The 21,682-nt window shown below is 40.9% G+C and overlaps 4 protein-coding genes across 6 annotated transcripts; all 4 read right to left on the bottom strand.

Annotated features, from left to right (window-relative positions):
• Positions 1-1,089: 1,089 nt before the first annotated feature.
• Positions 1,090-1,742, bottom strand: LOC112231260 (syncollin). Its single transcript, XM_024397912.2, has one exon. It carries the CDS (start codon positions 1,698-1,700, stop codon positions 1,305-1,307), a length of 396 nt encoding a protein of 131 aa, XP_024253680.1. The 5' UTR covers positions 1,701-1,742; the 3' UTR covers positions 1,090-1,304.
• Positions 1,743-8,103: 6,361 nt separating this feature from the next.
• selenow1 (selenoprotein W, 1) lies at positions 8,104-10,785 on the bottom strand. 2 transcript variants are annotated; one of them, XM_024397910.2, is made up of 6 exons: positions 10,595-10,785; positions 10,306-10,330; positions 10,148-10,201; positions 9,949-10,023; positions 9,733-9,845; positions 8,104-9,524 (listed from the first exon to the last, which is right to left on the bottom strand). In XM_024397910.2, exons 1-5 carry the CDS (start codon positions 10,753-10,755, stop codon positions 9,768-9,770), a joined length of 393 nt encoding a protein of 130 aa, XP_024253678.1. In that variant the 5' UTR covers positions 10,756-10,785; the 3' UTR covers positions 8,104-9,524; positions 9,733-9,767. The 2 variants fall into 2 exon arrangements, with proteins under 2 accessions (XP_024253678.1, XP_024253677.1); XM_024397909.2 differs by having other exon boundaries at positions 9,749-9,845; positions 10,595-10,784.
• Positions 10,786-11,119: 334 nt separating this feature from the next.
• On the bottom strand, positions 11,120-16,186 carry ehd2a (EH-domain containing 2a). Its single transcript, XM_024397908.2, has 6 exons — positions 15,319-16,186; positions 15,015-15,191; positions 14,611-14,708; positions 13,642-14,054; positions 13,316-13,480; positions 11,120-12,890 (listed from the first exon to the last, which is right to left on the bottom strand). The coding sequence occupies exons 1-6, from the start codon at positions 15,540-15,542 to the stop codon at positions 12,366-12,368; spliced, it is 1,602 nt and encodes a 533-aa protein (XP_024253676.1). The 5' UTR covers positions 15,543-16,186; the 3' UTR covers positions 11,120-12,365.
• Positions 16,187-17,541: 1,355 nt separating this feature from the next.
• si:dkeyp-117b8.4 (E3 SUMO-protein ligase ZBED1) lies at positions 17,542-21,681 on the bottom strand. Of its 2 annotated transcripts, XM_024397904.2 has the most exons (3): positions 21,359-21,655; positions 20,596-20,752; positions 17,542-20,470 (listed from the first exon to the last, which is right to left on the bottom strand). In XM_024397904.2, the coding sequence occupies exons 2-3, from the start codon at positions 20,600-20,602 to the stop codon at positions 18,252-18,254; spliced, it is 2,226 nt and encodes a 741-aa protein (XP_024253672.1). In that variant the 5' UTR covers positions 20,603-20,752; positions 21,359-21,655; the 3' UTR covers positions 17,542-18,251. The 2 variants fall into 2 exon arrangements, with proteins under 2 accessions (XP_024253672.1, XP_024253671.1); XM_024397903.2 differs by having other exon boundaries at positions 17,543-20,752; positions 21,359-21,681.
• Between the last annotated feature and the right edge of the window lies 1 nt (position 21,682).

Below are 21,682 nucleotides of genomic sequence, written 5' to 3'. Positions count from 1 at the left end.
CTAGGGATCCTGACAGTCTGATATAGCATGTGAAGTGAAATCTCTCAAGGTGCAGTTACAGTAAGCTCCCAGTAACTCATAGTACTGCCTGGATTGTCAGTATCTCCAGCAGGGCTTGCAGGGTTGCCAGACAACAGCAGGGGGCACAGTGGCTGCCTCATAGTTGAATGCCAAGCGTCTCATTAGCAGGTGTTTTCCTGCATTAATTGGTCGTCTCACTGCAAGTAGTGGGCTCCAACCAGCCCAACCAGCTAGCCCTTCTACACTAACCCTTTCTCTGCTGCTGGGGCAGAGGTGGATAGTTTGCCCACAGAAATGTGTTCTGTTAAATGGTGATTTTTTTTATTGAATTCATGTTATTTTATGAAACTTTTACTCTAGAGTCTAGACCAGGGGTACTGAACTCTGACCCTACGAGGTCCGGAGCCTTCTGGACTTCTGTTCTACCTGATAATTAATTGCACACACCTGGTGTTCCAAGTCTAAATCAGTCCCTGATTAGAGGGGAACTGGCTTTGAGGTCCAGATTTAAGTTTGAGGGGTCTAGACCATGGTGTAATGATATATCATACCATGTATGGAAGTTGCCACAGAGGGCCAAGCAGCTGGTGAGTCATTGAGATGTTTAGAGGTTAAATAACAGCAGTTTATGTACACTTGTTGATGATATAATTGTTCTGGGCTAGGCCTTTGTGCAGCCCACCGGAGTTGGATGGCACCAACCTTTGTTGAAGAGCATTTTCCAGCCCAAGCACTACATGCACTTTTTTTGCTATATAAATTAACTCTATTATTATGTTTTATTGTTATATATTGTGCTAAAATCTATACTTCACACTGAACTGAATGAATTCTGCAGACGATAATGACGGCCCATTGTCAGACACTAACGTGTTCAGATTACACCTGAGACTATTCTGGTGCATTTTAAACTTGTTTTCTTTGCTGACTGGCCATTTCCCTTAACATTTAGACAATGAATACATTCAAAACACATTTTTAAAAGGGATACTTTGTTTTAAGGCCTGTTATTATGAACTGACATGGACAAAACATTTTCCCTGAAATAAATTCACATAGGCCCAAAGATGATTTGCAGAAATACATTTATTCTCCAGACACAGGATATCATTATCATGCACTCAACATAGTCTCTGATTTGATTGGCAGACTCTCCTGTTGGCAGACTCTCCTGCTGACAGATTCTCTTCTTGCATGATCTCTAAACTCGTCCTCAGGCTAATTGCGCATAACAATTCTGAGAAATGGGTAGAAGTGTCTGGTGAACGTGATGATGTTGGCCTCTAGCACACACAGTAGTATGCAGAGATGTCGTTTTCCCAATCGCCGAAAAGACCTTGCATCGTTTCTTTGAGGCGATATTTGATTCCAGCACCGAATTTAGATTTGCTTCCTCTCTTCTTGGTGTATTTCCAAACAGTAAGGCTGCAACCTCTTGACACCACCAAGGAAGAGATGCGGTTGTTCCAGCGCCATGGGATGATAGGGACGTCCTCACCTGGGTAAGCATCAAGGTACTCTCCCCCACAACTCTGCTCGTAATAATAGTGACTGTCCTCGAACATACGTGCGCAAAGCTTCACGCCATCTGCGTCTTTCAACGCATTGGCTTCTGGGCATTGGGCATTGAGGACTTCAAAGCACAAAGTGCTCAGAAGCAGAGCGATCATCACCTTCATGGTTGCTTCGTTGGTGTCTGGACAGAAGGGGTGCAGGTGTCTCCTTAAATAGCCTTAATAACCTCTGACCATGTGGATGTTTTGTCATGTGTGAGAATTTGTGTGTTTAAGCAGGTGTCCTGAAGGTTTCTCTTTTGGAACCAGATTAGAACCAGTTCAGAAACCAACATGATACATATTGACCTAGCTATATTACTTACAAATAGGCTATATCTTTTAGCCAAATAATGTGTAATACTTAATAACTTTCATGAACAATCCATTTTGCGGTTTTATAAATGTTTATAAATGCTTTATCAATTTTAACAAATAATGAAATTATTATTTATTAATGGTGTATAAATGCTTATTCATGAAAGGTTATAAAGTGTTACCAAATAAAATAATAAAAGACATCACTCTCAGTCTGGTCAAATCAGATATTTGTTTATTACCAGAAACACATCTAACTGATCTTGAACATGAAACATTAGAAATAAAGTGTATTGGCCAGATGTGTTATTTTTCCTTTAACTCCAAGAGCAGAGGGGTCGCTATCCTCATCAACAAAGAAACACCATTTAAACGAATATATTTTTAGGGTGCTTCATTTTAATTCATGGTACAATCAACAATCAATCATACACCATGCTGAATGTATATGGTCCCAAAACTGACTATCCTCAATTTGTCCATTTAATCTTAAAGCATTTACAAGATTTTACCAACTCCAGAATTCTAGTTGGAGGAGACATTAACGCTGTTATTGATCCACTAGCTGAGAAGTCCCACGGCAGTGCGCACAAGCATTTAACAAGCGCTCCAGGAACCATTAAAAGCTACATGGTAAAACAAGGTGTGGTGGATATTTGGCGTCACTTCAATCCGGACGAGAGAGAGTATACCTGTATCTCACCTCATCATAAAACGTAATCCCGTATAAACCTTTTCATCGGTAATGCATTTTTGCAATCCCAAATTTCCAAACCCCAAATTCATTCGAGTAGCACCTCCGATTACGCATTGTTCAGCCTTGTTTTAACCATCAACTCCGAACGTCATCCTTCAATATGGAAATTTCACACCTTGCTTCTATCAGATTCCAAATTCGATACTCATTTTAATGGGAAATGGAACAAATTCATTGAGTTTAAATGCATGGGAGTGTATCTGAGCCAGTGTATTTCAGTAATTTCAAATAATTTCCAAGTGTATTTAATAGCACATCTGAATGTACGCCGACACTACTCTTAGAAACTGCAAAAGTTGTACTTAGAGGAAAAAATATGTTTCTGCTCAGCAAAGAATAAAAAGGAAAATAAAAAAAGTAGAATTTGCGAAAATTGTCAAGGAGCTTGATACCCTCTTTACATCTACTCAAACGGATGATATAAGCGACTATTACAGGCCAAACTCAAATTTAATTGAATTATTTCTGCAGAAACAGAGGCTTTAATTATGAGAACGCAACAAAATGACCCTGAACTCGAGGATAAATCCGGGAATTTCTTGACTAATATGCTTAAACATAACAAGGAAATGTTGGTAATCCACTCTATTAAAAACATTGAAGGTAACGTAACCAAAATGAAAATATTAATTCCATCTCCAAAGTATTTTATTCCAAACTACTATATATACTGCGCTAACTTCCAACGAATTTCGCTAATTTCACTCCGTATCTCGCTTCCCAAACCGATATTCCTACCGCATTAGTGACGTTGGAAGCAGAGAAGGCAGCTGACAGTCGATATGACCTTCCTGAACTTGGCACTTGAGTAATTCGGTTTTAGTGCATACAGTTGAAGTCGGAAGTTTACATACACTTAGTTTGGAGTCATTAAAACTCGTTTTTCAACCACTCCACAAATTTCTTGTTAACAAACTATAGTTTTGGCAAGTCGGTTAGGACATCTAATTTGTGCATGACACAAGGCATTTTTCGATATAGGACTCGAATATATGTCGATATAGGACTCGTTTTACTGTGGATATATTTACTTTTGTACCTGCAAAACTATAGTTTGTTAACCAGAAATTTGTGCAGTAATTGAAAAACAAGTTATAATGACTCCAACCTAAGTATGTAAACTACCGACTTCAACTGTTGCTCACCACAAGCCTCCGTATATACCAATAATATAATCTCATATGTGTTCAAATTACTAAATGGGACCAGACAAGGCTGTCCAATGTCTCCACTTCTGTTTAAAAAAAATTCTTGAACCCTTGGCTGCTGCTGTTTGCCAAAACAGTTCAATCATAGGCGTCCGATCCCCCAAACAACTCACAAAATAAGTGTCTATGCTGATGATATTCTAATGTTCGTACAAGAACCCGATTGATCATTAGAACACTTGCTCTCGACAATCAACACATTAGGTAGTACAGTATATCAGGATATAAGATTAATTGGGGCAAATCAGAGATCCTCCCCATAAATCAATTTAATTGGAAGTCTTTAGCCAAAACAAATCAAAAATCCTACATAGATTCCACTACACCAATAGAATGTTGTCACCAATGGGGCTTGTTGATTCACCTCTGTGTCCATTCTGCCAAAAATACCTTCCAGACACTCATCTCCATGCATTCTGGTTTTGTCCCATCTGAGAATTACTGGGAAAAAACATTCTCTCAAACGTCCTCCATATTACAATTCCTGCATCCCCAATCACTCTGTATACTGCATTACTTTGATGATGACGTCCCGTGTGTTTTTGCTATCCCCAAGGACAAAAAACTGTTCCTATTAATTTCATTAACAATCTTCAAAAAAAGTGATACTGTTAAACTGGAAAACCAGATCCAATGTTCCAACCATACACAGGCTTAGTTTACTGTCTGACCTGGCCTCCCTGGAGAGATCCACCTTCAAACAAAATAACAACTTTAACACAATCTGGGAACCATTCCTATCCTACACTCCCCCAGGCAACCCCAGACAAGATCAAATATGGCACATCCTTCCTGTCCCGTTCCGTTCCATTCTATCCTGTCTTCTCCAGTCTGGTCATCTCTTGTTTTGGCCACTCTACCATAAAGGCCTGATTGGTGGAGTGCTGCAGAGATGGCTGTCCTTCTGGAAGGTTCTCCCATCTCTAGAGAGGAACTCTAGAACTATGTCAGAGTTACCATTGGGTTCTTTGTCACCTCCCTGACCAAGGCCCTTCTCCCCTGATTGCTCAGTTTGGCCGGGCGATCAGCTCTAGGAAGAGTCTTGGTGGTTCTCCCATTTAAGAATGATGGAGGCCACTGTGTTCTTGGGGACCTTCAATGCTGCAGAATTTTGAGTCTCAGGGCAAAGGGTCTGAATAGTTATGTAAATAAGGTATCTGTTTTTTTATTTATAATAAATGTGCAGAAATTTCAAAAAACGTTTCCCTTTGTCAATATGGGGTATTGTGTGTAGATTTCAGAGAAAATATATTGAATCAATTTTAGAATAAGGCTATAACTGTGGAAAAAGTCAAGGATTCTGAATACTTTCCAAAGGCGCTGTATATTTGACCCACTCTACTGACTCTTTATCTGAAACACCCTGTTTTTAAAATACATCTAAATAATGAAGTTGTCCTCCCATTATGGAGTGTGGAGGCGGGTAAAACATAAATAAATAAATGTAAATGCCTAGTGAAACCACAAAAGCTAAAAAAACAAACATTATTTACACGGTACTTGTGTACACTACAATAATGAAAATATAAAATGTTCTTATTCAGTGTAACTTATAGGCCTGTCCAATGGTGGAAATGTACTGGATTCACTGAAAAAAACCAACAAAGGGTCATCTGGGTTCGAAATTAATGCTGAAATAATTCACTCCCTGAATCCCCCTCATTTCCACCACTGCCAAAATCAAATTACCATTGACTCGGTCCTTAGGGGGACACAAAATCAGATCTACCTGCTCCATATGTTATTGGCCTCAATGTATTTTAAATGTGTTGATTTTTTAAATTTAACTAGGCAAGTCAGTTAAGAACAAATTCTACTTTACAATGACGGCCTGCCCCGGCCAAACCCAGAAGACGCTGGGCCAATTGTGCACCGCCTTATGTGCCCTATGGGACTCCCAATCACGGCCAGGTGTGATACAGCCTGGATTCGAACCAGGGACTGTAGTAACACCTCTTGCATTGAGATGCAGTGCCTTAGACCGCTGTGCCACTCGGGAGCCCTCTGGGCCACCATAACCACAACTTTCTTCAACTGGTCATTCAGTACAGTACCAACTCCATTGAATTAAACGTTGCACACCATTCTGTTCACTGAACATACCCCAAGTGAGTTCTGGGAAAGTAAGCACATGTCCTGGGAATGACTGCCATCTGGGTTACTCTCAAATACAACACTCCTTTAAAGACAAAAGGTCAGATGCACTTATGTTACTGTTGAGAATAACCCAGATGGCAGTCATTCCCAGGACATGTGCTTACTTTTACTTGACCATGAGCAGTCAGTGACTCACCTGGGGTATGTTTAGTACAACATAACGGTGTGCAACGTTTAGTTCAATGGAGTTGGTACTGTACTGAACAACCAGTTGAAGAACGTTGTGGTTATGGTGGTCCAGAGGGCGATTGTGTTACGGTGTGCTACAGGAGTTTAGAGATTTCAAAAATGGTCACGCCCATATCGATCAGGCCACACCATAGAAAGGGAGCAAACACACCTCAAAGGAATCGAACTGAACTCACCCCTGGGAAAGTACATGTGTCTATCGTGTGCAAACAGTTGAATACGTTCTTGTATCTAGGGCACTATATCTCCCTTGTCCAGCAAGGTGTCGTGTTCAGTATTAAAATATCACAGAACTGCAAATGTCACATTGCCAGTGCACCCACAGTTCTACCTGTTCTGAAGCCGGGAGGCTAGTATCAGCTACATTTATGCCTATACTAGACTCTGGGGATATTTTATAGGAAAGCTTCCGCTCAGTTTTCGAGATCAATTGACACCCTTTACCATGGAGCATTGAGATTTATTTTAAACTGCAAAACCCTTTCTCACCACTGTACTTTATATACCAGGGTTGGCTGGCCTTCTCTAGTCACTGTTAGGCTCAGTCACTGGTATACTTTTATTTACAAAGCCATTTTGGCTTTACTACCATTTTTATTTGGGCATTTGTATTGTTCAGAAATGTGATGGGTACTCTCTTCGTTCGCTGGACTTTATCCTGCTAACTGTTCCAAATGTCTGAGCTGAATTTGGTAAAATGGCTTTTATGTACTCTGCGCCATCGGCTTGGAACACCTTACAAAATACTTTTAAACTGGAATAACTTGTCCAATTGGCGTTTTTAAATCATTGATGAAGGATTTTGAGGTTGATTCCCTGACCTGTCAATATTTTTAATTGGCTGTTTTATGATTTTGTAATACTCTTGTGAATGCTATGTTTTTTTTACTATATTACCTGTAGATTACTTTACTAGATTATCTGTCTGTAATTGTGTAATGACTTGGTGCTGCCTATCTAAATTTCATTGAGCCCTTCCTGGTTAAATAAATACAAATAAAATTGCTTATGTTCTTCTTGAACTTTGCTGTTAAATATATTTTCAATGTATGTTAAAGGGGGAATCTGGAGTTCAAACAAATTGGTTCCCTGACACCTTTTTGGCTAAACAGCTTATCAAATTCATAGACATGATAGTTTTAATAATGTTTTGAAGCTATAGTGTTTTTTAGAATGACATGGTTTACAATGGAGAAAAACAAGCTTATGTTTTGGGGTCTGATGGAGTGTGACAGACAGTTGAACTAAGCTCATGAGGCTTAGTTTTATTTATTTTTCAAGAATCAATATATAGAATTAATGTAAAAGTCAAATGTATGGAGCATTCACATATTGCCACTTTAATGAAGTGGTTCCCAAATGTTTTCGGTGACTGTACCACCAATTTAATTTTGCTCTGCCCGGAGTACCCCTGAAGTACCCACTCATGTACATTATACCAGTAAGCCTATGGTCTCATGAGTCTTCTCAAGTACTCAAGTCCTAGTATTCCTGGTTGGGAACCACTGCTTTAATGCATCAAATGCATAGGTTGTTCTACCTTAATTGGAGACGGTTACCAGGGAGAAAGAGGCGAAGCGAGAGGGTACCCTCCCGTCAAAATCTGTCCACGTGGGAATACAGTGATTCTGCTTATCTGTCAAGCAGAGCGACTGCCTTCCTGCCTTTGGGACAACGACTCCCATTGTTAGGGTGGAGACAAGACCATCTCATCACTATATACAGTATCTCTGCTGTTACTGTTGAGAATGAACCAGATGGCAATCCTTCACATAGGGACACTTACATCTGCCACTATCTGCAAAATGCTAATTTCTGCCTTTTTACCAGCTTCACTCTGAAGGTGTAGTGATGTAACATTTTGAAAACAGACTTTGGTATCCTGAACAAATATTCAGAATGACTAATGAAAACCTAACTTTTATTGAGGGGTTGGATATAGAAGATTACATCATAGGACCTTGAAGAATCACATTTATAATAAAATATCACAGAAGTTTGTTGATGGATAGACATGTGAAAATGAGAATGTGTCTGGACATGTGCCATCTTGGTAGGGTCAATTATACACTGAGTGTACAAAACATTAAGGACACCTGCTCTTTCCAGGACAAAGACTAACCAGGTGAATGATATGATCCCTTATTGATGTCACTTGTTAAATCCATTTCAAATCAGTGTAGATGAAGGGGAGGAGACTTGTAAAAATAATACAAATTTAAGACATGAGACATAGATTGTGCCATTCAGAGGGTGAATGGGGAAGACAAAAGATTGAAGTGCCTTTGAAATGGGTATGGTAGTAGGTGCCAGGCGCACCGGTTTGTGTCAAGAACTGAAACGTTGCTAAATTTTTCACACTCACACCCAAAACCCAAATGACACTCAGCCAACTTACTACAACTGCGGGAAGCATTGGAGTCAATATTAGGAAGGTGTCCTTAACGTTTTGTACACTTGGTATACTCCTCTAACAAGTGCACAACCTACTGGTATCTACCATACCCAGGCAAGGGGATCATGTTTCACATGCTTGTCTCAAATATCACATCTGACAAATATTTCAGTTTCAACTTTCATTATGCATTAAACATGATCTAGTTTAAGAGAAGGGACACGTAACACCAATCTTGAATGTAGATTAAAACTACTGTAATGTTTATAGAAATGTGTATAAAACCCCAAATGAAAATAACACTAAATGGTTAACAGTCTTGTTTTTACACTAAATAGATGCTGTTTAAGATGAAAATGTATCCTATTTATCTGTCATAGAAAAGACACTCAAGAACCAGACAGTGCAGCTCTATAACTTTCCTTGAGGCATGTCTACCAAGGGTGTCACTGTCACTCACTAGTCTACTGGACATTGCAATATGCATTTCTATTGTCGAGGTGTTGGGTCTTCCTTTCCTTGTTTAATCAAAACATCAGGCCTTTTTAAAATACAGACAAACTAAGAGAAGAAAGTGGACATATATTTTGTTTGTAAGTTAAGAACTTGCATTTCATAGTCGCATCAACATTTGGGAAGATACATACAATGTTAAATGTTTTAAAGCTTGACCATGCCTAAAAGTAAAATTAATGGAACAATGTAAGAAGCTCAATTGAAATGTTATGTTTCAATGACAAATAAACAGTATATTCTCCCTTTGTATCACCCACCATCTTACAAAAGCAGTGCCACTGTAGGAGTTGAAGCAATCTGCAGGGCACCTCCCTGGCAGAGCAGGTTTCATCAAGCAGCACCCATGTCTTTGACAATTGGAGCACCACCATCATTATGCAATGTCAAGGAGATGACAAACAGAGATCAGACTGTGGAAAGAGAAAACGATCAAATTAAGAAAATGTACGTATGCTGCTACCAGTAACAGTGTACAAGAAAGAAGCCAAAGTAATATAAAAAATTACATTGTGTAACAATCGTGGAAACCATGTTAGATATATTTATTTTGTAACATTCCAACTATTCCGCTCCAGCCACTAACATGAGCCCGTCCTCCCCAATTAAGGTGCCACCAACCTCCTGTGGTTCATACCTCCATAATCAGCACTATCTTATTTCCCCAACACCTTATCAATGGCATCAACCAATGTTGCCATTTTCTGCTCGTTGTCCACAAAGCCTGACCCCTCCTGCAGAAAGCAAATGTTTGATTGATACAATATTTTTTAAATACATACTGTGCACACATGTTTTGTTGGGTAAAGAAACAAGTTCCACTGTTTGATACGGTACCTTCTTTGAGTGGACCAACTTGCCATTCACCTTCACCTCAAACCACCCAGAGGTTGAAGGTGTGCTTTCACCAGTCTGGTGAGTGAGTGATGGATAGAAATGATGTGAGACAGAAAGAGGGGTGTCAGTAACTTGAATCAAACATCTGGTAACATCCATCTGCAATTTTCTGCTCTTTAGGCTACTTAAAATGACTCACAATCTCAAGATCACCTGGGAATTCATCCTCAAGCTGTGTCTTGAGTCTGGTGAACTAAAAATTAAGGCATATATACCACTCAGATGTAGAAAGAATGATTAAATCAAAAGATTCATTTTTAATCAAATTGTTTTAATACACATTTAATGGACACGTACCTTGGGCCTGTACCCTCATCCACCGCTAGGCATGAGAAACAGAGAGGATTAGTGTCAAACAAACAGCATGCTTTCACTTCACTGTGCCATGTCTATGCAACTTTATTAGCAAATAGCTCCAGCAACTCATTTTCAGAGAACACACAAATTTGGGTGAAGGCCTACGATTTCTCCTACCTAACAATCAATCTAGCAATTTGCAAACGCAACCAAGCGGTAATGTTACCTAAATAAACCATTGCATGGAGGATAAACTGTACCGTCAGCAATAGTAAAAATAGCAACCTACCAGTAGATGATATGAACTTTGACTCCCATATCGCAAATCGCAGCAGCCCTTCTCCGAGAGAGATAGTAGTTGCAAAAGGGTTGTCGATGTAAGGCTATTTCCTTGATATTTGACGTTGTTATGAAATAATTAAGGCGGAGCGACCCACGAATCATCTTCATGAGGTCCCGGTTCACACAGGAGAGAACACATCTTTACCAAGGAGGAGAGATGTGTTTTTTGCATTACCAAAATATTTCACATGAAAACAAGTATGGCAAGAATAAGTGCATGTTCTAGTCTTGATTATTTGTATGCATATACATAACGTTTTCATACATAGATTTATTCACATAAGTAAATATATAAAACAGTACATTTTGTCTACCCCTAAAAGCTTGCATCAAATGGTTTGGTTGGGAAATTCGACCTTCCAGCTACGTCATCGTTGCGTTCACGTGACCACTAGACTTTAGAGAACGAAGCCCTTTTAGCCTGGAAACTGTGTAATGTCCACATCTTCTCCCGCCACAAAACACTTAAAGATATTGTCAAAAACAAGTCTTTATTCTTCCCTAAGTGATTTGAAATAACCATTATATTTTTGCTTGATTTATTTGATAAAGGGAATATACTCTCTTATAGAATGTTCTTAGAAACATAACTTCTCATTACATTAAATCATTTAATTCTACATGCAAAGCAATACCTTCAGGATTTACTCAATTTATTAAATCTAATTTGTTTTGTAGAACATGTCAAGATAGAGGCACAATTTATGTTGTATGGTTGCCCCCAGCTGGATAAGAAATGTATTAAGGGAACGTTTACATTCCAAGAACAAGCTCTCTCTCTGGGGGAAATTCTTCTGGAATGTAGACATTACTGAAATTGAATGGAAAAATGCTTGGTTGCTCCCTCACAAATGTTGTATTTCAAATGAAGTAAAACAAATGAACTTTAAAATATTGCACAAACTATACCATTGTAATAACTTTTAATAGCATGTTTTGTGATTTTAAAAAAAGGGGGAAACTATACGTTTTATGAGTGCGACTCTGTAAAGTTATTTTGGCGCGAGTTAAGTAATTGCATGTGTTATCTCATTAATAAGACCAATGTATTTACAATGAAAGTTGAATAATATATTACAAATGAAAACAAGCTACTGAATTAGTTGTTCATTTCTTAATTCTCTCTCATCCATTTTACATACACAAAAACAAATATTTGAAATCTGTCCCCATACAATCTCTAGAATTAGTCAATGACAAAACAATGTATTCTCTCAACTCTATCATAGTTTGATACAATTGTAACCCTGGACCTTTTTCTGATTATTTTATTTGAGATACTTGCATTTCTGTGAAATTGTTGTCACTGGCAATTCATTTGTAGTGATTTGTATTTCTTAAAATACAAATATACATATAATCAAATCAAGAAATGACAGAATGAGTCAAATTCACAATCCAGCGATCTATTGGAGTGAACCAGTGTCAGGATCCACAATATAAATGCATAGTGTTTGTAGACAGTACATCATTTGGAAGAAAAATCCTGCCAGGATTGTAGTTTCCCAGGGAAAATCAGTGGATGGCCTGACATGACCAAGTTGTTGGAAATCTATCCTGTACAGTCATTTTTTTTCTAGGAACAAATGTTTTGTTGAATTATTTCTCTTCATTCAAAAGTGTTGGTGTTTTTGACTGCATTATTTGATGTTCTCTAGTTTTGCTTTGCCCAGCCCATCATAGGTTCAACCTGCCAGACTAAGCTAAACAGCTAATCCTTAATGCAAACGTTTCGAAGGTGGCACCAGGTGGGCAGGCAGCTCTCCTGGGAGCCCATGGCCCTCCAGCTTGGCCTCAATGAGGTGGATGGCTAGGGCAAACTCCTCATCATCCAGCATGCCATCACAGTCCACATCAGAAAGCCTCCAGATATGGCCAAGTACTGAGTTTGGCAGGTGGGTGCTGACCATCCACTCCTTGGCCTTAGTACCGCTCAGTTTGCCCTCATTTGGACAGAGATTGTAGAATATCTCATCATATTTTTGTTTATCTTTTGTCACCACCCACTCACCATTCTGCATTTCCCTGCTTACTCCACTCTTTGTAACTTGCTCAAAGAGAGACCAAGAAGGTTCTAAGAAGGTTCCATCATGAATCCCTGGCAGGGAAGCCTTCTTCAGATCCTGTTGATGTAGTAAAGGCATCAGCTTTGCAATGTCATTGGACAGTAACTTGTCCAAGGAAGCCATTAGGCTGGGCTTGAGTGTCTTGAACTTTGTGAAATCTTGACCCATTAGCCGTTCCTGAGAACAGAAAAAAGCAGGAAAGTCATACGAGCATGATTTTGAGTAAGTGATAATCAACTAGTCTGATTTTCTAGAAGTTGTACTGATCCTGAGAGCTTTCTGTTTCCTGTAATAAACACATCAGCAATAACCATTATGAGTAGGGCCCTGTGTTTTGTGCAATCATGTGACATGACTGGATTTTAACCTTTATTTGAAGCCTTTTCATTAAATTTTTCCCTTTTGGTACAGCACCATTGTCAGACTAATGCTTACATTTTTTTGTGTAATTCTTATTTCTGGATGGCTTAAAATACAGGATAAAATATTACTATGTCACATTATGACTGCACAAAACATAGGACTCTAATTATGAGTACTTGGTAAATGGAATAGGTAATCCAACCAAATATGCATGCAACAAAATTGGGAGGGTAGCAGACCTGCATCTTGGCACAGTCAGGGAAGTCACCAGCTGGTACTCGCTGTTGCTGTTGAATCTTGGAGAAGATGAGAGGAAGCTTATAGATCAGGTTCTGCTTCTTGCTCTCCTTGCAGAAAACTGTGGGCATCTCCTGCTTGAGATGGTTAATGATATGTGCATGGGCCTAGAGTGAGGAGGACAAAGATGGGAAGCACTTAACCTTTGTTTCAAAAGAGTCCATAATTTTTATAGATTCATGCCTGTGCAAATGCTCTCCAAGTATACACTCATGTTTTATTTATAAACAATTATATCAAATGAATATAGACAATAAACGTGCCTCACCCTAACTAGGCGTGCCCTCTTAACTAGGTCATTAAGTTTCCGTATGGCAGCATTTCGAGGCAGGTTCCGGATATCCGCCAAAAGATCCAGTTCCTCAAGCTCCAGCAGTTGACAGTGGTCAGACAACAGACGTGGCTGTGACCAGAGGGAGACGATGTAAACCCGGAGTATTTCAGGTGTTTGAAACACCTTCCCCAGTGACCACATGAGAGCACCATACACTCGCATCAACTGTTGAGAGTCGACCCTGTCTGCTTTATTCAGTACCACACGCAGCTTGTCTTCATAGCCACACAGAGCCCCAAAGGCACGTGTGAGCTCATCAGAGAACTCCAGTTTATGTGCATCAAACAGAAGGATGATGTGGTCCACACGTTCTGCAAACCAGCGCAGCACTGCTGGGAAATCATATCCTAAATTAAGAAAAATAGCACAGAAGTTGTATGAAGCCATTAAAAGAAGTGGAACACTGAAATTGAATAACTATGAATTAGGTCAACATGCATAATCCCAGTGGACCTAAAATATTTCATTTGATTGAGCGGCTGTTAGCAGCTCCACCCTTGGATTAATATCTCCGCAGAGTCAAAATAATCTGCACAGTCCTCCCATCCCATACAATAAGTTGACATCATACATTCTGCTTCAAATCAAGACCCACCCTCTCTCTGAGGACCGAGGGTGTCTCAGGGAGAGTTGGGATATCCCCCAAAAACATTTCCAATTCACAAGTGTTTTAAACACACTTGTACAAATATAAGCACTCCAAATTATTATAATAGTTTTTTAATCAACATTAGTCTTACAAGTCAAAATTCCAGCAGGATAAGGTATACGCAGAATATATGGACTACTGAAAAGTTTTTCAATTCAAACAATTGATTTGAGATAATTAGGACAGTAGTTGAGATATATTAGGACAGTAGGACTTCTCCATCCCCCATTCAATGTATCTTTCTTGCATCTGACCTCGACTCATTCTCCTCTTAGCCGAAGATAAGATGCCTGGTGTGTCAATAATGCTGATACTCTCCAGGACTTGATTTGGCAGCAGGGCACACTGGAATCTTGGGGAAAGAGAAAACAAGAATTTGACTGTCTGCATCAAACTTTGCATGTTTTTCAAACATCACCAAAGATGCAATATGTGTTGAAATTTAAATTCTAAATAACATTTCCCAGCTTGTCCTCTTTGGTAGCACTAAAGTTAATGCAGCTCACTTTTTCATTTCTCATATCCCCCCTTTCCCTATTCTGTTTTCCATCCACTCCTTGATTTGCTTTGTTGGCATGGTTATATTTCCTGTCCCTGTACCTCAATTAAAACATTTATTTTGCCAACAGCCACTAACTTTGCCCTGATGTCCTCTTACCTGTTCAGGAAGGCATTTCCAAAAGAGTTGAGGTGGCGAAAGGGCTTTTTGTGGTCTACTGACAGAGCATTGCCTGGGATCAGTTGTTCTACCTCCCCATGCATGATGGCAGTGAAGCTGTCTGTCGTGGGCTCTGGACCAACACGGCTACCTGGAAAGTCTTGCTCAAGGAGATATCTTTATCACACACAAAAGAGATAATCAATATACATACACCATATAAAGAAAGACATTTGTATGGCAAATACTGTATCTGTGCCATAGGTCCGTGAGCCCTTACAATAGATTAAATAACTCAAGTCACCTGATAAAAGTAGTCTTCCCTGTCGAGTATTGACCCATCACCAGCACCATCGGTTTGTTGTCAAAATCGGCTTCCTCAAAGCTGGGAGAATGAAAGTGTTGGAAGCCATATTGCTTCTCTATGGGAAGCAGCCTCTTATAGTAAAGATACTTGAGCTCTTTTGTGACTGCGTTGACATCCTCCAGCGTTTCAGAATTTCTGTCCTTCAGCCCCCCACTAGACATGATGGTGGAGTAATATAGAACAAAAAGGTACTTGATGTGTTGGTGAGTCTCTTATTCTGCTGTAGAAGAATGTGAAAAGTAGTGACTGCAAAGAATGAGCTGTAAATTGTGAATAGAACACAGTGGTCTGAGCTGCCTGAGCTTATGCTGCCTCGGGGACATGCTCAGAGGGTGGAGATGGGTGTTGACCACAGCTGTTCAAGTGCACCTAACACAGACATATCAATTGGGATTGGGTGGAGGAGTGAAACAATGCAATTTTCTACTGAGAAGGCGAATAAGAAAAGCTCAGACATAATAAAAAATAAAAGCTCAGACACACATGGTACCAATAAAAAAATTGTCAGCCCTGGCCTCCTGAATGGCGCAGAGGTCTAAGGCACTGAATCGCAGTGTTGCTGCGTCATTACAACCTGGGGTTCGATCCCAGGCTGTGTCATTACCGTCCGTGACCGGGAGTCCCATAGGGCGGCGCACAATTGGCCCAGTATCGTCCGGGTTATGAGAGGGTTTGGCCGGGGGGCTTTACTTGGCTCATCACGCTCTAGAGACTTCTTATGGTGGGCTGGGTGCCTGCAAGCTGACACCGGTTGTCAGTTGAACGGTGTTTCCCCCGACACATTGGTGCGGCTGGCTTCCGGGTTATGCGAGCGGGTGTTAAGAGACGCGGTTTGGCGGGTCATGTTTCGGAGGACGCATGACTCGACCTTCCCCTCACCCTCTACCGTTGGGGAGTTGCAGCGATGAGACAAGATCGTAATCACGGAATTGGAAGAATTTTTTTTTTTTGAATAATAATATATATTTTTAAAGTTGGCAGCTCTTGTGCCAAACCAGAAGACTACTAGGAAACCAAGTATGCCTATGCAATTCATCAGCCAGTCAGGCCAGTTAGTTTGGCAGACTGGTCTCATAGACTATGCCGTAACATAGAAAACATAAATCCGGGACTCAAATTATACTGAACAAAAATATAAAACGCAACATTAATTTAAAAGAGTTACATACAGTTCATATAAGGAAATCAGTCTATTGAAATAAATAAATTAGGCCCTAATCTATGGATTTCACATGACTGGGAATGCAGATATGCATCTGTACCTTGAAAAAATAAATAATAATTTTAAAGGTTGGGGTGTGGATCAGAAAACCAGTCAGTATCTGGTGTGATCACCATTTGCCTCAAGAAGCGTGACATCTCCTTCGCATAGAGTTGATCAGGCTGTTGATTGTGACCTGTGGAATGTTGTCCCACTCCTCTTCAATGGCTGTGCAAAGTTTTTGGATATTGGCGGGAACTACAACACGCTGTCGTAACATGCTCAATGAGTGACATGTCTGGTTAATATGCAGGCCATGGAAGAACTGGGAAATGTTCAGCTTCCGGGAATTGTGTACAGATCCTTGCGGCATGGGGCCGTGCATTATCATGCTGAAACAGGAGGTGATAGCAACAGAAGAATGGCACGACAAGGAGCCTCGGGAACTCATATCTCTGTGCATTCAAATTGCCATTGATAAATTGCAATTGTGTTCGTAGATTATGCCTGCCCATACCATAACCCCACCATGGGGCACTCTGTTCACAACATTGACAACAGCAAACTGCTCGTCCACACAACGCCATACATGTGGTCTGCGGTTGTGAGGCTGGTTGGACACACTGCCAAATTCTGTAAAAAGACTTGAGGCAGCTCATGGTAAAGAAATGAACATTCAATTCTCTGGCAACAGCTCTGATGGACATTCCTGCAGACAGCATGGCAATTGCACGCTCCCTCAAAACTTGAGACATCTGTGGCATTGTGTTGTTTGACAAAACTGCACCTTTTAGAGTACACCTGTGTAATGATCATGTTGTTTAACCAGCTTCTTGATACGCCACACCGGTCTGTTGGATGGATTATCTTGGAAAAGGAGAAATGCTCACTAACAGGGATGTAAACAAATTTGTGCACAACATTTGAGAGAATAAGCTTTTTGTGCACATGGAACATTTCTGGGATTTTTTTTCTGCTCATGAAACATGGGACCAACACTTTACATGTTGCGTTTATATTTTTGTAGTTCAGGAAGTGTACTGGGCTTTAACTAAGTGGTATTTCCTCTATTGTGTGAGTGTTGATGAAAGTTACATTTGTCTTACTCAGGTGTTGTTTTAAAATAAATGTTATTTAAATACTTTTGTTTGTTTGAAAATTGTTTGAATGTTCTTGAACCATTCCTTTAATGCAACAGTTCTTCACGGATAGTGTTCGAGACATTTCTTACTTCTAAATGAACATCATGCTGCAATTATTGTACAAGCTTCGCTGCTGAACCCGTGTTTTTACTTCATGCAAACCAAGGACAAAGTGCAACAACTCCTCACAACTTTACATATAGGATACATATTATTTGGTATGGTACACATTGAAAGCACTTTACAACGACTTATGATGAAAATTCACAGCTCACATGTAGATATGTGGGCCAGACGCTAGAAGGCCAGGCACTTTTTTTTACATGTAAAAACAGACGGTACACAAGTGTGGCTTTGAGCCCAATAGCTGCATTATTTGTTTGCCTTGTCATTGATTTTTCAACTCTTTACCTAGATGAGTTGAAATCAGCTAAATCTTAAGCAGGAATGGATGGATATTTTCTCACAGGCCTATGTTGACTGTGCATATCCACAACTCTGTTCTTACTATGATACTGACTACAAGCTCACAACTCCTCCCCTCCCACCCAAGTCTTGCTCTCATAGGACACTAAAGACTGATACAGAGTCTCTCTTGTCTTCTTGGCTCCATTCTTGTCACTGCCCCGTTCTCCATGCACCGTAGACCCTCCCATCAGTTTCTCCACATAGTCACTGTTCTGGTGAAGGAAAAGAATATGATCCAAATGCTGGGGCCCCAGAATGGCCCTGCGTTGAGCAACAGTAGTCTCTCTAGGAGCAAAAGCTCTGTCTGCAGCCACAGCCGTAGTAGGAATAGCCAGAAATGTACGGGCAAGTCTGGCCACGGCAGGGAAGCGATGCTCCTTAGAGTGCCACCAGTGGAGAGGTGACAGGCTACGTTTGCACAAAGGCTCTGCAATGTAGTTCTCCAGCTGTTGGTGGATCTCAGGCATTCGCTCAGTGGGATCCTCTCCTAGCAGTATGTCGTACATGGTTTTGGCCACTGGGCTCACTTGATTATAGGAAGGGGGCTGCAGATGAACGATTGTTGACTGAGAGTTCATCAATCTCATATTAGTCACTCCCCTTTCCCTTCCCTCTTCGCCCTTATCACCTCCTTTATCACGCTCTCTGCTTATTTCCTCTGCCTCCATTTGCGCTTGAGCAGATAACAGTTCTTTAACCTTGTCGTGCAGCTTACTACGTGCATGTGGGCTGAGGAAGCGCAGCTCCTTAAACCTCGGGTCCAGGAATGAAGAGAGGACGGCAGGGCTGTCCAGTAAGGCCTCCTCTTCACCCAGTCTCCACTGTCGCTCCATTCCTGACTGCATGGTCTCCATGACTCCTCGAGCCACAGGGCAGCTGCTCTCTGCAATGTGTTGCCTTAGGACACGGAATACGCCATGCAGGCACGGCATAAGGGCGGAGATGGACACATTTATGTCCTCACTCAAAAAGGAGGCAGCGATGCGCATGGTCTTAAGAACTGGCACCAGCTCCTGGAGTAGACGCCACTGGTGGTCCACTAAATTTGGAGCAGCTTTCTGCTCCTCTAGAACAGAGCTCACCACCCATTTCAGCCCTAGCAGACTTTCACACATGTCGATAGTAGTTGCCCAGTGCCCTGGGTCATCCAGCGCCAGACAAGCACCGGCTTTATTAGCAGCTTCTGCTTTGTGGATCAGAGCGGCAGCAGCAGGTGTGTCATGCTGGAAATGTGAAATAATCCTGCGGGCCTCAGAAAGAGCCTGTCTGACAGGTTCCATCCATAGTCCTTCCTGGATGCAGAGTTTGAGGGCTTCCCCTGCACAGTGTAATGCTACCCAGGTTTCTGGGAGATCCTGAGGCAATTGGCCTGGTCCAGCAATTTGATTTTCTTTCTGAAGTCCCATATTCACAGTTCCTCTGGCCTCTGAGGTCTTGGGAGTATCGTGCACAACACAGAAAACAGAGCTCTGGGGGAGATGGAAGTCAGAGAGAACTGCCTTTAGGGTGTCACCAAATTGAGTGAACCCACTTCCACAAGCCCTCTCTCTGATAACGGTCATGGGACGGGTCTGCAGCACACAACGGGCCAAGCGCCAGTCTTTGTCAATAAAATGTGCACTTACAGTTAAGAACACCCGGCCGCTTGCTCCCACCTCACAACCTGCTACTGACCTCCAGTATTCAGTGCAAAGTGTTATGCCACGTGGTGCCAGGCCAGACTGAAGACACTGCTGCAGTTGCAGTTTAAGAACATCATAGCGATGCCAAATAAGGCTGCCGAGCTGAGAGGGAGATGGCACTGGGTACTGTGGTTCTAAGCAGCTCAATAGAAGACGAAATCCCCTCTCCTCCACCACAGACAGTGGCTGCAAGTCCCTGTACACCACTTCTAATATTAGGTCAGTCAGGAAGCCAGTTCGCTTATCATTGGATTCCTTGATACAAGTGCCACTGCGACTGCTATCACCAAAGTGGTTGTTCTCACTGTATAGTAATCCAGTATTTGAATTTGACGGTTCCAAATCTCGGCTGCAGACAGGGTTGGCATTGGCACCGCCTCCTACATCTGGGGGAGCACATGTGATTCGTGAACGTTTGGCCGTCCCTTGTTCAGGAGATAAGTCAGCATCCTGCTGCTCCTCTTTTACAACTACGTGCAAATCTGGCTGGAACATGAATGTGTTGGCAGTAGTAGATGTAGTGGAGATGTTGCAGGGGAATCTGGGCTGGGCCATTGGCTGAAGTGATGTAGCTGGAATCGGGGCCAAGCCCACCACTGTGTTATGGAGTACAGGTGGACCATTGTCACGTATATTATGTTTGCGGACAAGGTGCTCCCTCATAGTCGTAGTGCTGTTGTGAAAAGACAACTGTCTCTTGCATATATTACACTCAACATACATCTCATTAAGCTGGATATAGTAATTCCAAACTGTAGACTTGCGTCTATCCAGAACCAGTCCTGGTGGTCCCCGATCCCCCCTTCTCCTCAAATTTGGTCCCAGACTGCTGGACAACGGGTACCCTCGGAAATCCATGTTAGAGTTGTCAGAGATCACTGGAATGCAAGATAAATACACATTTGTTCAATGTTAGGTCAATCTGTGACCAATTGCCATTTAACTACTTTGGCAATAACAACTAATTAAAAAGGGCACAGAAAACATGCACTAATTGTATGATACACCATAATGTTTGGCATGCATTTTGATTTCCTTTTATATCTCAAAACGTGACTAAGGATCTCAAGATGTTCTCCTGACAGAAATATTTTCTCCATCAAAGAGTTAGAGGTCCCTTTGCACCTGCCCTGTCTGTCAGTTCAGACTAGGGTCCATTGATCTTTGATAATGGTATATTTCACCTGAGATGAACGACTATATCCAACTACTAATTATCTCGAGTCTAGAAAAATGTGATTATATACATTTTCTTTTTTTAAATGTATCACAAATATCGGAACTCCATCTGAATACCTAAATAAAATTACAGCGCCCGTAGATTCAAAATAAGGCCATATCTATCAAACTATAGACCTTTGAACGGGAACTGATCAAACACTTTGGGGTATAGTCAAAAGTGCATGCGCTGAGAAAAACGAGAAACATTCAAATAACCAAATACAATTTTGACCAAATGAAAGCATATGATCATGCAAAAATACCTGTGATTTCCGAGTCGGACTCTACATCTTCACTAGGTGTAGCTTTAGTGACAAGAGGATGTTTTTTTCGCAAATGGTATTGCAAGCTTGTTTTGCTGCGGTGGTAGGAAAAGCTCTGTTCGCAATGGAAACAGTAAACTATGCTTTTGTCTGTTAAGATTCCTTTCGCATCCAATTTAAAGCCAAAACTTCCATATAAACTTCCTTTGAGTGGTTTATAGCCTTCCATTGTTAGTAGTAATGGTCAATTATATAGATAACCTTTGCTAAAATGTCTCACAAAAGTACCATACCACCACGTGTTTTTATTACTGATCACCTGAT

The sequence above is a fragment of the Oncorhynchus tshawytscha genome, linkage group LG33 (genome assembly GCF_018296145.1).
Source record: "Oncorhynchus tshawytscha isolate Ot180627B linkage group LG33, Otsh_v2.0, whole genome shotgun sequence".
In the NCBI taxonomy this organism is placed as follows: domain Eukaryota; kingdom Metazoa; phylum Chordata; class Actinopteri; order Salmoniformes; family Salmonidae; genus Oncorhynchus; species Oncorhynchus tshawytscha.
The sequence above is the reverse complement of the archived record's forward strand: the minus strand, read 5'-3'. Positions and strand labels throughout refer to the sequence as shown.

Excerpts from the sequence above, each read along its gene's own strand:
- LOC112231260 (XM_024397912.2), bottom strand. The coding sequence starts at position 1,700 with ATGAAGGTGATGATCGCTCTGCTTCTGAGCACTTTGTGCTTTGAAGTC.
- ehd2a (XM_024397908.2), bottom strand. The coding sequence starts at position 15,542 with ATGTCTAGTGGGGGGCTGAAGGACAGAAATTCTGAAACGCTGGAGGAT. Across the intron at positions 15,192-15,318 it reads GGGAAGACTACTTTTATCAG|ATATCTCCTTGAGCAAGACT; the intron begins GTGACTTGAGTT and ends TGTGTGATAAAG. Across the intron at positions 14,709-15,014 it reads GGAAATGCCTTCCTGAACAG|ATTCCAGTGTGCCCTGCTGC; the intron begins GTAAGAGGACAT and ends TCTTTCCCCAAG.
- si:dkeyp-117b8.4 (XM_024397903.2), bottom strand. The coding sequence starts at position 21,587 with ATGGAAGGCTATAAACCACTCAAAGGAAGTTTATATGGAAGTTTTGGC. Across the intron at positions 20,753-21,358 it reads GTCCGACTCGGAAATCACAG|TGATCTCTGACAACTCTAAC; the intron begins GTATTTTTGCAT and ends CTTGCATTCCAG.